The sequence below is a fragment of the Bactrocera latifrons genome, unplaced genomic scaffold (assembly GCF_001853355.1).
Source record: "Bactrocera latifrons isolate USDA-ARS-PBARC rearing strain unplaced genomic scaffold, ASM185335v1 scaffold_3, whole genome shotgun sequence".
Taxonomy (NCBI): Eukaryota; Metazoa; Arthropoda; class Insecta; order Diptera; family Tephritidae; genus Bactrocera; species Bactrocera latifrons.
Genome location: NW_017536629.1, coordinates 3,036,574 through 3,053,509, shown reverse-complemented (window position 1 = coordinate 3,053,509; position 16,936 = coordinate 3,036,574). Strand labels below are relative to the sequence as shown.

General features: G+C 34.1%; 4 protein-coding genes across 7 annotated transcripts in view; 2 read left to right on the top strand and 2 right to left on the bottom strand.

Annotated features, from left to right (window-relative positions):
• Positions 1 to 29: 29 nt before the first annotated feature.
• LOC108970463 (vacuolar protein sorting-associated protein 72 homolog) lies at positions 30 to 1,547 on the bottom strand. Its single transcript, XM_018935865.1, has 5 exons — positions 1,302 to 1,547; positions 1,107 to 1,239; positions 765 to 1,050; positions 401 to 674; positions 30 to 337 (listed from the first exon to the last, which is right to left on the bottom strand). The coding sequence occupies exons 1-5, from the start codon at positions 1,433 to 1,435 to the stop codon at positions 130 to 132; spliced, it is 1,035 nt and encodes a 344-aa protein (XP_018791410.1). The 5' UTR covers positions 1,436 to 1,547; the 3' UTR covers positions 30 to 129.
• A 391-nt stretch (positions 1,548 to 1,938) lies between these two features.
• LOC108970355 lies at positions 1,939 to 3,527 on the top strand. Its single transcript, XM_018935686.1, has 2 exons — positions 1,939 to 2,366; positions 2,508 to 3,527. Exons 1-2 carry the CDS (start codon positions 2,346 to 2,348, stop codon positions 2,961 to 2,963), a joined length of 477 nt encoding a protein of 158 aa, XP_018791231.1. The 5' UTR covers positions 1,939 to 2,345; the 3' UTR covers positions 2,964 to 3,527.
• LOC108970354 (E3 ubiquitin-protein ligase RING1) lies at positions 3,522 to 5,048 on the bottom strand. Of its 2 annotated transcripts, none has more exons than XM_018935684.1 (3): positions 3,923 to 5,048; positions 3,677 to 3,858; positions 3,522 to 3,613 (listed from the first exon to the last, which is right to left on the bottom strand). In XM_018935684.1, exons 1-3 carry the CDS (start codon positions 4,944 to 4,946, stop codon positions 3,569 to 3,571), a joined length of 1,251 nt encoding a protein of 416 aa, XP_018791229.1. In that variant the 5' UTR covers positions 4,947 to 5,048; the 3' UTR covers positions 3,522 to 3,568. The 2 variants fall into 2 exon arrangements, with proteins under 2 accessions (XP_018791229.1, XP_018791230.1); XM_018935685.1 differs by having other exon boundaries at positions 3,524 to 3,613; positions 3,686 to 3,858.
• A 565-nt stretch (positions 5,049 to 5,613) lies between these two features.
• Positions 5,614 to 16,936, top strand: part of LOC108970482 (aminopeptidase N) — a 31,415-nt gene continuing 20,092 nt past the window's right edge. For 2 of the 3 annotated variants that reach the window (XM_018935905.1, XM_018935906.1), the window contains exon 1: positions 5,614 to 6,237. The gene's annotated coding sequence lies outside the window, so the exon portion shown is untranslated. Of the gene's footprint in view, positions 6,238 to 6,416; positions 6,436 to 16,936 lie in introns of those variants that run through there. The other variant, XM_018935907.1, reaches the window with a different exon arrangement.

Sequence of the window (16,936 nt, the reverse complement as noted above, 5' to 3'; positions counted from 1 at the left end):
AAACTTTTTTAATAAATTGTAGTAGGTAAAAATTGTATTAATGTATTGTAGTGTTGACATAATATCCAATCTAAAATTATTGCTATTAAAATGTGCCAACTGAATGAAGTAAAATTGCTCATTTTTCTATTACGTGGTCGGATTCAATTTGTTAGCAGCCGCTTTGGCGCGATTCTGTTTCACAATCTTACGCCATTCCAACCATTTGGCGACATCGGGATTATCTGCATTACCACGCTCTTCCAGTTGCAAATAATAGGCTTCACGTAAAATCTTAAAAACTTGCATGCTGTAGTACGGCTGTTGGGTGACGGGGTCAAAGTAGCGCGCTGGTAATCTATGTATCAAAATATATTTCTTTAGTACATCAAAATATTTAGCAATTATGAATTGTACGCACTTGGTGATTGGACACAAATAACCGGAATGATTATTTAAACGTTTCGGTTTGAAAACGGACTGAAACACTTTGTCATTAAGATCGTTTTCGAGTGTTATAAAAGTGCGTTCACACTTCGCAGACGTATCTGCGACATCGCCAACGCCAGTTGCGCCCCTAGTAGGCTTACGCACTACGGGCATGGTCATGGAGTGATAGCGTATCATCGGACCAGTGTGTACACGTTTTGTGGGGCGTGTCTTTTTCTTCTCCAGCTCCATTTTTTGAAACTTCTCTATAAAAATAAATACGTTGTTTAATAAAATGCAATTTATATAAATCAAAGTATTTTATTTTGTATTTCATTGGTTTTGCTATATCTTACCCAGTGATTTTTTATTTTCCTCTTCAGTTATTTTTGCTTCTTCAAGCAATTCTTCCTGTGTAGGCATGTAATCGTCTACCCTTCTCACACGACGCTTCTTCTTGCGTGCATCATCCATTTCCTTCAAACGTATTTTGGTTGCTTGTGTTTTAAAAGCGGTTGAAGCGCGTATAGATTTTCGACCCGAATCTATGACAGTGAACTTAGGTCGCGGTCGTCTTACTATTTTTCCTGCTTTTCTTTTCGGTGTTGGAGCCACATCTTTTTTAACCACTGGTTTGGGTTCCTAAAATCGGAAAACCACTGAAAATTTGTACAGGCAAAACCTATTAATATATTTACTTTGTAAGCTTTTGTGTTGACACCGCCACGTTTGCGCTTCTTCTCCGGAGCATCTTCTGTATCAGATACGGGTTCATCATTTTCATCAATACTAAAATCAGAGTCCACCACATCTTCCTCCTCCTCTTTTTGCCTACGAAGCATATGTTTTGTAAATATTAATTGTTAAAATATTTGTAAGTATATCAAACTTACACATATTCTTTGTCTTCCTCTTCGTCCTGAAAGCCGCCATAGGATGTCTTATAGAATTCATCTTCCTCCTCCTCGTTCAAAAGTTTCGCTATTTTGTTGCCGGCATTTGAACGGCGTGAACGAGTTGCAGCCATGGCAATCAATTTTAAGTTGTTTAATTATCTTAAATTGCGCACTATTTTTAAAATTTAGGAAAAACAATCAACGATTCCCGAAAATATGCGAGACATTTTTGTTTACAAACAGCTGCTATTGAGGAACGTTGCCTTACATTAGTTTAAAGAGATGGATTAAAAACTTACCGGTATCACGTATTTATCGGCTTCTTCTTATTCTTATAAATAACGAAATATCTTTCCTTAGTTACTTTCTTATTTTTTTATATATTTTTGAACTGAATAGCAAAGGAATAATATTATGTTTAAATACTTATTGACTAAGAGAAGAACGTATAAATTTTAATTTTATTATTTAGATTCTCTGCCTAGCCTAAATAAAACGGTGGCAACACCGTTGTAAAAATAAACAAATATCAAAGCCGGTAGGAAAATATTAATTTTTAATCTTTTATTTCATTTTACTCTTTATTTATTATTACTTCTTAAACTAAGATTACAAATTATCCTGTATTATATGTGAAATATACAAGCAAAAATCCGTATTAGGACAAACTCAGTTTAAGACCGCAATGATTTGTTATGATTTGTTGTTGTTATTTATATATGAATGTCATATGTTTGCATATTAAAAGCAAAAGAGCTGTCAAAATAAAAAGTTGATGATGTTCATCAATTGTTATTTGAAGCAAAGCACGTTGTAATTGTTTACTTCTGTAAATTGCGGTATTTAGCAATCAATTCCGAACGTTTAAAAGCTATTTTGAAAGAAAATCCAAACACTAAAATGTGTATGGTTCACAATACAAAGTGCATAAACGTTTGAGGCTGTCAATAATTCCATATTTGCATTGGAGAGCGCAGCGTGAGACACATTGTATTCTGCTAAAAGTTCGTTAAGAAGTATTACAATATATTCCATTTCAACATGGCAACTGGTACACAGAAGGTTAGTGCACAAATGCATTTTAATATGTGCGTACAAAGTACTACATCAGCCCTTTGGGCACACGTCATCGCTATAAAAATATTGACAAACAAATCAAAACAAATGGTTTAATCTATTGTTTTACAAAATATTTTCCCATAGGCTGTACGGCTGCTGAAATGCTTTTGTGGTTGCTCGGAAATGACGGAGGATGAAGTCCGACGTATTTATCGCTTAAGTACACAAGAGACTTTAAATGACACCCGGGCCGCAAAGATTTTCCGCAAGTTCTTAGAACAAGATCGTTGTGGAGATAAAAAAGAAATTGAAAATTACTTGGACATTTACGAGCTGTGCAATAACTATTTAAAAGAGAGTTGTCTAACATATGATCAATTAACTGCCCTCGTCGAAATGGAATTAAAATACTATTTAGAGAAGAAAGTGAATTTGTACATAATGATGCTGGAAGAAAAACAAAAGCCGGATATACACATACATGAAGTAGAACGTGATTTGAAGCGAATTCAAGCGGATTATCGTAGTGAAATCGAAGCCAGCGATGACTACAAAAATTACAAACAAGCGATATTAAATAAATTGAAGCGAGGGACTTGAAACTCGAGGATGAGGCAGAAGCGAAAACAACGAGAGTTTTAACAAAGCTCAACTGCCACAAATATTTGCTTTCTTACATCCTAACATATGTAATTATTATAAAATATTTATTTGCCTCAAGTACTTTACCAAAAAACATCACGTTTTATAGTTGCGATTCCTATTATATGTTGTTGATTGAAGACAAATCACAAATTTTTTGTTACAATTATATTTCTTTAAAACGTGTCTATTATATAGAGTACTGTAAAAGTATTGTGTATTGTATTGTATTTTTTTGCCATATTCTGCGTTATTTGTAAAATATTAAGCAGGTAATATGGTGTTCAATGTGCTTAATTATACACTTAGATATTTTAAAGTAAAATAAAATAAATTAAATTTTTTGCACACAACGCTTGCCGGTTATATAATTTATTTAGTTTTACATCATACATTTAATATTAAATTAGTAAACAAGGCTCACGCTTTAGGCACGAACTTGTTATAATATTTCTTTCCAAAAATACACTCAATATGCTGAAATGAATAAAATGGGATATGATGCCACTTGTTTCAAAAGAACTTGTCTTAGTATAAGTGCAAGCCTTCGAATATGCAGCAACTTAGGATTTCTTCCACGAATAGTACATCTCCATTGGTTTATTAACCTGAAATGTTATGCAAGAAATAAGTACTTTTGTTAAGATTTAGCGTTGCAATTTAATAACTACTTTCGATACCTTCCAGAACTTGTCATTTACTTGATGTAACGTCTGATTACCATTCAATATGACCAGTTGCTGGGGTTGCGGAGCTATGTAAATACAAAAATTCAGCATACGATAGGCTTCTGGAAGTTCTGCGCCTAAGTCCAGAGTCAGACGCATGGCTAAATACTGGCTCAGATGATCCACTGCAAAATTTAGATATTTCAATTAAAGTACATAAAACAATAAAAAAAATGGTGTGCTTTGTACCTGTCGCGTTAGCTGTGGTTTTTATATAGCGTATGCAGTTTTCTTTTAAAGCTTTCATTAACTGATTATCACCAGCCATTTCAGTCGGATGTGGTTTAAATACCAATTCTATTTCATCATTTATGCCAAGCTCGCCGGTACCTTCACCCTCTGTATCAATATTGGAGTCGCCCTCGGTGCGGCAATCCATCTGTGAATCAGATTCCGACTCCTCAGATCTTTCTGATGTCAGCACAGACATTGCACGCTTCGGTTTCGAACTGCTCGAGTTCGACGGTACCGGTGATGGTGTACTACGCATGGACGGTGGATTAGATCCACCGTCATCATGTTGCATTCGACTAGTGCTGGCACTGCTGCCTGACGCTGATGCGGCTGCCGCCGAAGTGCTGGAATGTGTTGACGGAGCAGCTGCTGTAGGTTGTGGTGCATTTCCACTTTCCCTATTATCACTATCATTGCCATTTGTAGCACTTTCATTATTCGAATTATTCGCATTGGCAGAATTGTGATTTCCATTGCCATTGCCGCCGCCATTACGGCCACCACAGCCTTTGGCACGAAAACGTTGTGGCCGATTTTGCGATTGTAATTTAATGCCTTCATTTATGGAGTTAACTAATGCCTGCTGAGATTGAGTTTGGTTAAATTTTGCCATGACCTTTTCTTGTATGGCTTCGTACTCCTCACGACTGGGATAAATTTTCGATATTAGAAGATCGAAATTTGGGTCCGGTCGTAGTGATCGCTTTGACACAAGTTTTTTGCGGCAAGTGGGACATTCTTTGTTGCCCGACCGCAAAGCGGTGATAATGCAATCTGAACAGAAACGATGTAAACACTCCTTGGTTGTCATCGTCTTTTTTAGCATATCCAAACAAATAGGACACATCAATTCACTGTGTAGACTTCTAGGTGAGACTGCAATCTCAGTATTGTCAGTGATGATTTCCTGCGGATTGCGTTGTAGCTCGTATAAAGATAAATCCCATGTTTTATTCTGTGCAGGTTCCATTGATGTCATAACAATATCTACTTTAACACTTTCTTAACATTTATTTCAATGTAAAATTGTAAAAAATGTCAAATGCTTTTCACTATTTTCACCAAACACAACAATGCAGAAGTAATTATAATTCGAAGTATAGCGAATAAGGTTGCCACTTTTTTTAATATGATTTCGAAACATGCATTAATACACCTGTAAATAAATTAGTTATTGTTTAATTTTTGCAGAAGTATTTACATAAATAAATAAGTTAATAAGAATAAAACGTTATTATTGGTATCACAGTCACAAATTGCATTTCAGGTTATTATTCCGATTTTTTTTGTGGCAGTGATGATATATAAAAAGAGGGATAACAAAAATTATTAAAGTTTCAAACAGTGTAACATTAAAGTAACATTAAAGTTAAAAACAGTGTATTTCATATTTCATAGTTATATTAAAATTTTATATTAAACTTTATTTATTAATGAAAAATATATAGTAATTAGTTTATTATATAAATGCAATTTTATATATACATGATCAATATATTTCATGCGAACGGCAACCCTGTAAACGCTGTTCATTGATGTTGCACTGCCATGCTTACAGCAGCAACAATAGCTACCGAAACAACCAAAACAACAATGCCAGCGCTCCGTCGATAACGCAGTTAACATTCGTTCCGGCCAAGCGAGATCAAAAGTGACGGTTATCACAGCCACTCCGACTCAGTTCACATTCTGTTGTTTACGTTTGCATACGTTGTTCGGACGCACAGCAGCGTTGTAGTGTTTTGCGCGTAATCGCCTATTTGCCGGTGACTAGTCACAAAGTGTTGTGATTTGCTTCTTTTTTGTGAGCACATGCACCCGCATGCAACTGCAGTAAAAAATAAAATTAAATCGTTCATAGTGAAAAGTGCTAAATATACGAACACATCATTTTACATTTCGTGTTTTGCAACGCATTTCCAGTGTGTAAATTTGGAAGCAAATAAAAAAGATTCTGTTACACATTAAACACAAAATTGGCAACAATATAAAAGAAACTGAAAGTAAAATAAAATAAAATTACAGTTTTTCTATTACAACTCATGTTATTGTTGTTTGTGTAATTGCATAGCCTGATTGCACATGAAATATTATTTTTCATTTTATTTATTGAGCAACGGGTTTTAAGTATCACATGCAATTTGAGTTCGCATTTTGAACTAACGGGTTGCGTGCACATATATACATATATACATATTCGCCTATGTGAATACATACAAATTTACAAACAAACATTTGCGAAAGGTGCCGACGACAGGTTGGAATAAATTGTAAGTGGAAAAGTGTTTTGGTACATAGATTAATTGGCGATAAATAAATATTGTGTTACCGGTTATTTTGAATAAAAATATATTCCAAGCTTATTAGCGTCAGTTATATTTAACTATGCATTTTTATGGCGATTTTGATTTAATGTGCAGACGTATAATTACTTAAAACACAAATTGTTTTTATTATTTATTGCACATGTGCGTGTATACATTTTTTTACATAAAGATAATTTACTTAAAAAATTACTTAAAAAATACTATAATTCTTAAAACTTAAATTAAACTAAATTGGAACTAGAGCGCCTATTTTGTCTCAACTTACTAAATTACTAACAAAACATTTATAAAATTTAAGAAGTTTAAGACAATTTCTAAAATAATGATCAGAAAATATTGTATTTGATGTTTTTTAATACTCTTTTTGACATAATTTTTCACGGAAAATTGCAATATTTTTATATTCAAAATTGTTGACCAAAAATGAAGAAGAAATATATTGGGTTATAACAAAATTATTAACCAACAAATTTTAAAGAAATACTGATTAGTTCGAATATATGGAAATTTTCACCGTATATATCTTAAACGCGTACCACAAATGGTGAATTTTTACAACCAAGTTTATACAAGTTAGAACCTACACTATATTAATTGTGAAAAATACATAAATTTCATATTGGATAAATCAGCATAAATTTAAAAAACAAATATTCAATGCGATGCAATTAATTGCCTTTTGATTATCTCTGAACTACCATACTTATATAGAAATTAAAAAACTATTTTTTCATTTAAATATTCTTTATACATACATAAGAATATACTTCTTTACGAATTCTGTTAGAGATTAAAACGTCTAAAAAATATTCACCAAGTTCTAAGTGTAATTATATATGTTTCAATAATGAGACTTTGAAAACAGTTTGTCTTATTTGAAGTTTATTAAGAATAAATCATCGCTCTCATGACAACAACATCCGTTTATGAACCAAGTTAAATTTCCTTTCAAAAAAATTAATTTTAAATTTTTTAAATGACATGAAATGTAAATTATGGCTGCCATATGAACTCGCACACATTGTAGAGATAAGAAAAGTTTAGAAAATAAACATATTTATTTTCTTAAGTGCGTTTTAACATAATTTGTAATATTTTATAATTTTATAAACAGAAGAAATACTTGACTTCATTTCGAAATGTAATGTGGATGGTGGTTTATTTCACAGTGATATCCTGAACAGGATATAGATTTCCACTAAGTTTTTAAAACCCTGAAAGAGCCGTCGAAGATCCTATAAAGTATGTATATATATAAATGATTAGTATCGTGAGGTGAGTCGATTTAACTATGTCTGTCTGTATATAAATGAGCTAATACTGCTGTTTTGACTTATTAATCCGAAAATTTTCATACGTTGTTTTGTCGAAATGGCCGATATCGAATCACTATAGCGTATAGCTGCCATATAAACTTAACGATAAAAATCAAAATTTTGTATGGAACATTTTTTTAATTTGAAAAAGGTATCTTCACAACATTCAGCAGGGATTGTTTCTCAATAAAACCGTAAAATCTCTGAGCAAATTGTTGAGATTGAGTTAAATAATATTTCTTCTTCTGTCGAAAAGTCGAATAAATTGTACTATTTTCGTCTAAACTTAATCTGCCAATTCCTACTTGTACTTTTTTTGACATGTAGTTCGTTGGGATACCAAAAAATATTTACCTTATTCATTAAAAAGGATCTGTAGTCAAACCAAATTTAACTTTTTGAATTTTTTTAGTTTCAGATAAGCTTCAGAGAAATGAGAAAATAACAGAATTCAATAGATTTTATGAAGATAGCTATAAAATTCTCTATAGACAAACAATTTCCGCGCAGAGCTTCAAATATTTTTAATTTTTTAATAGTACTCAGTTCTATGTTAGCTTTACAATTGTAATAGTTCGATTTCATAATTCCATTAAGTTCCCATAAAAGTGAGGTTAAGTTCCTGGTCTATTGTGTAGTCCTAAATAAATATCATATAGTCAAAGATGCTAAAAACCGTCATTTCGGTATACAATTCTTGAAAAGTTCGAATAAGTACTTGTATTTACATACAAACGAACAAATTTAAACACTTTACGGAATTTTAAATTTAAGTCAATTAGTTTATAGTTTGTTGTTGCATTCTCTTTTCAAATAAAATTTTCCTGCCCATCAATCTTTATGACAAACTAAAATTATCAAGTGCGTCATAAATTACATTGAAAAATGCAAAGAGGAGCGTTATTTTCTTTTTTTCTTTTGTTATTTTTTGCTTGAAGCGAACTTGTTTCTGCAGGCTAATTTTAAACAATTTTAAGTTATCACATGTCATATATAAATTGAATGCGAGCCTAACGCTTGTTACTTAATGAAAATTGGAGGTAGGGTCTTATAACTGCGTTTTCCAGTATTGCGAAAGTCATAACCGGTCCATTATTTTTAGAATCCCATAATTGTACACAAAATAAATTGCTAAATTATGAGCTGACAAATTTATATTAACATATACAATATATAACGGAGTGTTAAATTAAATTTTCGGGTTAAAGTCCAAAGGTGGTAGACCTTCTCTGCTGCAACTTTATAACGTGAAAGAGTCTATTGTTGTTGTTGTAGCAGCATAAAACATTCCGGCAGCAATTTCGAGTAATGATGCCGAGTTGACGGTTCTTGGGCGGATAAAAATCGGGTCCGTTCCGGTTACTTAGACCCGACTGTCATCCCTTATGTAAGAGTCTGTTAATTTATGGCGATGTGACAGCGGTACCTTCGAAAAATAAACGCCTTTTCGGCAAAAAGCGAAATTTCAGAACGGAATTTACTATACATACCATGTAGACGAACGGAACAACGAACATGGCTAAATCAGCTCGTCATGCGTCTTCCACGCTTTCTACTGGGTGTTAGAAACTTTGTGAAAAACCTAATATACACTCTTTAGGGTATAAAAATGCAAATGAAGAATGTGAAATTTTTAGGCGAGAAAACTGATATATAACCAATCAAAAAGATTACTCTATGGGAATACTAAAACTTTCGTACATATGTATACTTTAAAAATTATCTAATATATTTGTTACCTACTTTTAATTATAGGGTGTTGTTTTTAGAGTTATAAAATTTTAGTGAGAGATAACTTTGCTAGCTTTCAAAGCAAATTCATCGTTTTGACATTTATGCTCAAAAATATGAAAGGTTAAATCTAGGTCTAGGTTAACTCTCTCAAAAAATCTTTGGTGACCGAATATTATTAAGCTATGAACCTGTCCATTTGAAATATATCCATACATATGTATAGTATGACGTCGAAACTGTCGAACAATCTAGCGCATGTCGCCCCAAAAATGAGCCTAAACTGAAAAAAAACGGTAAAATCACTGACGGTCACTCCTACCGAGGACTAATAAAGGTTTGCTAACGTGAAAAAATATTTTTTTCGGCAACAGTCCGGATTAAATTTGATCAGAAGATATCGGATTCCATTCGTGGCAATATGATCTGTGTTGATAAATTACTAATGAAAACACGGAAAGTTTGAAATGTACAAATGTACAAAAGATTCGAATGAAATTACTTCATGCATATTTAAGAAATAAATTAGCACAAAAGTATTTTTTTACCTTGAAACCATAACCCCTCCCTTAATATCCTTAGCAAATACAAAAAAAATCCTTTCCAGAACTTAAGGGAGTCCGACGGTTGTTTAAAGTTCGATATTTCTAAAAAAATACCTTTTATATAAATTTATAGAATAGTGCTAACATCCATGTGGTGTCATTAATTGATGCCAGATGTCTGGAAAGCCTTAAAAAATGTGCTAAGAAATTTACCAAAAAGCCGCAATTAATTATTCTTTTTATTGTTGTTTAGTTGAGTTTAAATATTTCGAACTTAATTGCTCAGAGGGTAATTATTTATTAGCACAATTAATTATTTGCAACAGCATAAAACCTTTCCAAGTGCTAGCAATCAATAAAAAAGAACTTCTGTTATAAAACGTGTGTAAGTTCATACACATGTATGTATGTATAAGAAACAGTTATACAAAAATATGAATTTTGGCGCCCGAGTGCCTTAAGCGCATGACCACCATGCTAATAGCTGTAGGTTCGATATCTCTCTGAGGCGAAATTTAATTTGCACCTCAGAGAGTATTTCTGATATGAAAAAGTTACTTAGGAAAACAAATTTAGGGACTTCACATAGTCTCATAAAATTATAAGTTATAACGAGTTTTAATTTCAGGCATCGAAAAGTCGGTTATCATGACATCACCATTGACGGATCACAAACCACACCAAACCGTTATTTTTTCTGGATGAAGTGGCACCGATTGAATTTCTTCAGGTTGCTTTTCGTCCCTAATGCGGCAATTTTGATTGCTCACTTACCCATTGAGTCTGAAATAGGCCTTATCACTAAACAAAATTTAGCTCGAAAACGTCGGGTCTTCTTGGAACTTTTCAAGAAGCCATAGAGCAAGTCGTTGTCGCATGCGGCTTCAGTTCTTGCATAAGCTGTATTTTGTACGGTTTCAATTCTTGATGTAAAATGCGCTAAGTCGTTAAATTGACTCTCCACGGTCTTCGAGTACACTCTTAGCTACAGCAGTATGTTTTCTTCACTGCGTGCTGGACGTAGTCTATTCGGTCGAATATTATCCAATATTTAATGCTGGGTCCCAATATGGGTGATGGTGTTGCGAATAGTACCCTCAGGAGGCCGATTATGTTGACTATAAGTTGAGCGAAACACATTCTTTACAGAACGTTAATTTTCGTAATAAAGTTAAACGACTTGTAAACGTTGTTCAGACGTAAGTCTTTCCAAGATGAAATGTTAAACAATACAAAATAATCTAGGCTTTGAAAAAAATACCTCTACTTGGATCACCCAAGCCTGTGAAGGGTATTTCAGCCGAAGTTTCTTCTTTTAATGTATATCTCGAATATAACATTCGTGTATAAGTAGGGACGAGTATCGACTAAGTGTTAGACATAGAATTACTCTTACTTGTCGAAATGCGCGAACCGACTTTTTAGCGCTTGAAACTGGCAATAAATAACGAATTTTACGATTTCCCAGCTGCTGCCAGACATTCGATTTGTTTAATATATACTAATTGTAAATACAATTACTAATTATAGGCAGCTTTCGTCGTTTGGAGAGCACACAATGTATTTGACCAGTCAACAAAAGCGAAGAAAAAAGCTTTAAAAAAATCTCGGATATATATATATATGTATACGAATATATATGTATGTATGTTTAGGATTATATATATATTGTATACACATGTAGAAAACGTTAATTGCATGCACTATGTGAACGTCAAATAAGCAGTTAGCATTAAAACTGTTAATTTACAACACCTTTTCTGTCGCTTGTTTACAGTTTGGTGAATAAATTACAAAAAAACTTGCAATTTGATCATTATAACGAAACAATGGATCTTCCTAATTGAATCGGCTGTCTTCATTACCTAAAGTACTTTCAGGTCTAAGCCTTTTTTATTCTCTCACATTGTAGTTCCAAAGGTTATTCAGTAAAGAAATGCGCTAAGTCTTTAACAGCGATCACTTCTTAGGTGACTATCAGGTTTATAAGAACCTTTAAGTATTTGTATTATAACCGAACTGCAAAGGTTTGTATAATTGCAATTCTAATAATCACAAGCATATAAGCCATATAAGCGGGTTAATAGTAGACAATGATCTTTATGTACCATTAGTTCAAGTTAAAAGAAGATCATTACATATTCAATAGCACGCTTTGGTTATAGCTTGTTACTAAGAAGACTTCACAGGCACTTTTCTGATTGCTTGACTTAGTATTACTAGACCATGCGTCAAAAATAGACACCATCAAAAACATCATACGTCAAACAGCATATATTCATGCTTCACGCTCTGGAAGACCCTTCTAACAATGAGTGTTAATAAAATAATGGAATCATCTAGACCGACCGTCTATGTTTCAAATGCCTATGAGCTAAACATTAGATACGAAGGTAGCTCGATGTATAGGTGACACACGAGTTAAGTTGTCTCAAGGAACGAATTTTCATTTGCGAATCGCTGTTGAATCGCAACAAAATCGAACCATTTCGTTAGCAGATTGTTACTGGTGATGAAATGTGGCTCACTTACTAAAAAGTCAAATAAAAACGGTCGCGGTTGCATTGCGGTGAAGCAGCGCAAACGATGGCCAAGCCAGAACTTACCTTCAGGAAAGTTTTGCTGTAGTCTATAGAGCCAAACACTTAATTCGGGCTATACTGTTAAAAATTTGACCGTCTAAAACAAGCAATCGGCCAACGGCGGTCAGCATTGATCAACAAGATCTCTCCAAAATATACAATGTCACGCTGCACACACATCGGTAGTGACGCGTCAGGAGATCGGGAGCTTGGTTGGCAGGTTCTTATAGCGGATTTTTCAATATAGACGCTACAAAAGTAGACCGATATATATTTTTTCCTGTTTTTTTGACATTTATCTTCAGTAAGGATTGCCATTTCATAATAGAAAGATATACGATCCAACAACAAGTCGAAATTATTAACATTTACACCGAAATTTGGAGTCAGTTGACTCAACTTTAAGAGCGCTACGTCCAATTTATGGTTGTCATATTCGTCCTGTTTTAATCCACCGGAACAGCACAAAATGTTTCCATATTAGTGAGACAAAGATGTGTCTGTAGTGTTGAGAATATTGCTGCCGCTAGCGCATGAATTTAAGAAGACCCAAATCAGTCTCTAACACGTCGTTCTCAAGCATTGGGCATCTTTGTGACGTCCTTGTGGCGATTTTTGCGAAACGTTCTTGGCCTACATCCTTACAAGATCAAATTGACGCAAGAACTGAAGCCGCTTGACCACCAGAATCGTCGTATGTACGTGAATTGGGCTGAGCAACAACTTGAAAGTGGTCCGATTTTTCATCAAAAAATTATTTTAAGCAATGAGGCTGATTTCTGGCTGAATGGCTTCGTCAATAAGTCACCATTGCATTCCGAAAAAACTACGGTTTGGTGCGGTTTATGGACAGGCGGTATCATTTAGCCATACATCTTCTGTTATGATCAAAACCGGCACGTTACTTTGAATGGGAATCTCTACCGCTCTATGGTAACCTATTTTTGATCCAGTTCTGATGATATGGACTTGGACAATATGTGGTTCCAACAGGCCGGCGCCACAAGCCACACAGCGAATGTCACAAGCGATTTATTGCTGAACGTATTACCTCACGAAATGGCCCAGTCAATTGGCCGTCTCGGTCGTGCGATTTGACGCCGTTAGACTATTTCCTGTGGGGCTACGACAAATCCATGGTATATGATAACAAGCCAGCGACTATTGATGAGCTTCGTGCGAATATCGAAAGAAATCGAGTTCCATACATAATGGCATCGAATTTCATTGATATCCCAAGCTTTTGCAGGCTCTAAGATGCTTGTGGAAATCGACTTATAAATTGAACTAGTTGTTCTCCAGTGAATAAGGATGAGCGTTTCTATGAGAGTCAAACTATGACATTACCTTCAAAATAGCAACAAGTTGTGGAACAAAATGTGGCATATTTTATATATTTTATTAATATTTAATCGAAATTTCGAAATATTAGCTCACTGCGTAATTAAACTATGTAATTTATGCGGAGCTCAATATATTAACATTCCCAAAAATACCTTTTTAGCACCAATTGCGATTTAATAAACAATTAATAAACAAATCGAAACGATTGAAATAGAATATCCAAATTATATAAACAAAACAACAAGAAGTTAATAAAAAGCATTACTTGATAGCTTACTGAACGATTTGGTAATTTAGAGTATAAATTACCAAATAAATAATTGTATATACATACATACAATCCATAAAGATTTCCATTTAGTACGCGTTAAGCTCTCAGTCAACATTCCAACCTACCAAAATACCCACCTTCAGTTGTATGTAAGCTGATTTGTATGTGAATTGTTCCGATTTGCAAGCATGGCTTCTCTGCCTGTCTCTTATACACATCTAGATGTGTATAAGAGACAGGTTAAGCTCTCAGTCAACATTCCAACCTACCAAAATACCCACCTTCAGTTGTATGTAAGCTGATTTGTATGTGAATTGTTCCGATTTGCAAGCATGGCTTCTCTGCGGGTCCACCAAAGTAAATGAAACAAAACGCCCCAAACTACACCGAAAACTCAATTAGAACATATGTGTGAATTAAAATGACAAATTTATGAACAGCGGTGCTCTGTATCTAACCGTCGGCCGCCAACGCGGTGCATTGCGCCAAGGCAAGAAACTCGTCGGAGAAGAAGAAGATAAATATATATGTATTATTAATACAAAAAAAAAAATTAAATGAAATAAAATCAAAACATTACAGGCGTGGCGGTGTCAACGAATTCGTGGAAGAAAATATCCGCATACATGTGGCGCACATACATCCCGACACARCTCTCAAGCTACTATGACTGGATATACTGTGCGGTATTTTGACTTGCCAGTGCTGTGCCAAATAATATTTTGACAATGCAAATTCGCGTAATATTTTGTTGTATTTAAATATTTTTATACTTCACGACTCAGTTGCTAAGTAGGCGTAGTTAGTAATTTCCATTTTAACCGGTTTAACGCCTAGCTATATGCAATCATTTGGCTTAAAACTTGGCAATATTTTTTGGGATAACCTTTGCTTTTTGTTATTAGACAGTTCCTCCTTAAAAGCGGTGCAGATTCAGAAATTCCGTTATTAGTTTCGGGTACGTCTGATATGTACTATATACAATAGATTTGAAAAATCTCCAAGAAGAGAATACTCGAGTCATCTGCTGTAAAAAAATGTTCAAAATATATGGTCGCGTTATAAAAAGCGGTGTGCATTTGTTATCGATTTCTTACCTTACTGTGAAGCCAAAATTATGAGCTTCCAGAAGATCCCGAAGAATCGGCCAATGCTTACGAAAAGCATAGCAGTAAGTTGCTCCAATTAAGCTAAACATAATTTTTTGCAAATTTTTTCAAAAGATGATCAAATTATATTGAATATTTTAAAATACAATTTTCGAATTTTCAGCGTACAATGCTCTTTTTTCATCATTAGATTAGGTAATAAAAACATATATTTTAATTTCATTTTTAATTTTTAGATTAGAATCAAAACCAGGAAAATATATTTATCAACGAATCTCCCCAAAAACACCAATATGGATACCGGCACGTTTATTATAGAGGAGCATATTATCAAAAACTCTCGATTCGGTAGTCCAAATTTAAATAAAAATTTTATTTTAAAGTAGAGCTCAAGTCTTGTATTTAATATTTTCTCTCCAGTTCAAAGTTAAAAAACTTAACAAAAAACTGCAAAGTCTAGTTTGGCTCTTTTCTAAAAAGATTCACTTGAAATTCGTGCAAGCAAATCACGAAATACAAAAAATTTTGGCATTACTCATAATACAAAGATTTCATTATTCTTCTTTTGTCGTCTGCTTACGAATATTCTGTATATCTGTAGCTGTGTATGTGTGCGCATGTGTGCGTACTCACAAATAATTCACACTCTGGTCGTAATAAAAGTGATAATTTAATCTTGCAAATCAATGTGTTCACCGCGGTGTGGGGGTAGCTGGGCGTAGCTGTGAATGAAATCGGCAGACAGACAATAAGATAAAAGAACACACGCTAAATGACACAATTACTTGACCATTTGCTTTTTCACATGCGGTCCATTGGTCCACCGCACATTTACAACTAGTGTGGCGGTCCAAAATTAAAGCATTACATAGTTTGAATTCCAGAAACACATGCAGGCACAAATTTGGGTAAACAAATTATATTCATAGCACTGAGATTGGCGCGTAATTTCGTTGTGTCTTCTTTTATAGCAAATTATGCGGGAAAAATGTGTCAAAATATCACAAGAATGTGACATCTTGAATTTGTGGTAATAAGGCGATTTCTGGTAGTAGTATAATTTGCTGAAATTATCTTAGATCGCGGTGATCTTCATACTTCTACCTTCAATTGTCCAAAGGGAGGTAAGGGTAATTTTTCTATTTAAATGCTGCTTTCTATTTAGAATACATTGTTTCCAGCAACCCGAGAGGATAGAGACACCATTCTATACCAAATTCTTTCTTCTTCCGAAGTCATTTTTTCGTTTAGCAAGTGACCACGACTCGAAACTTAATCTAACTACCACTTGAAGCAAACCTCTGACCATATTTTTACCAAGAATAAGCTATCACTTTTTTTTCCAAATGTTCCATCCGTTGGGTCCAATTTTCGATTACTTGTTCGAGCATTTCGACTGGTAACTAGTGAGTGACACGCGTGATATTTCGCTTCAAGGCCTTAATCGGAATGGTATTGTCCGCATAGACTTTAAACTTTACATATCCACACAGAAAACGGTATGGTACGTAACGGTATGGCATCACACGACCTTGGTGGCCAACCGACTGGCCCAAAACGTGAAATTATCTGCTCACCAAAGTGTTCTCTCAATAAATGCATTGATTGATGGGATGCGTGTGAAATAGTCAGTTATCATGGCGCACCATGATAGTATCATTTTTCAAAAATATTAAACCGATCATTCCATCGTCCCACAAACCACACCAAACCGTTGTTTTTGTTAAAATGGCAGCTCTTGAAT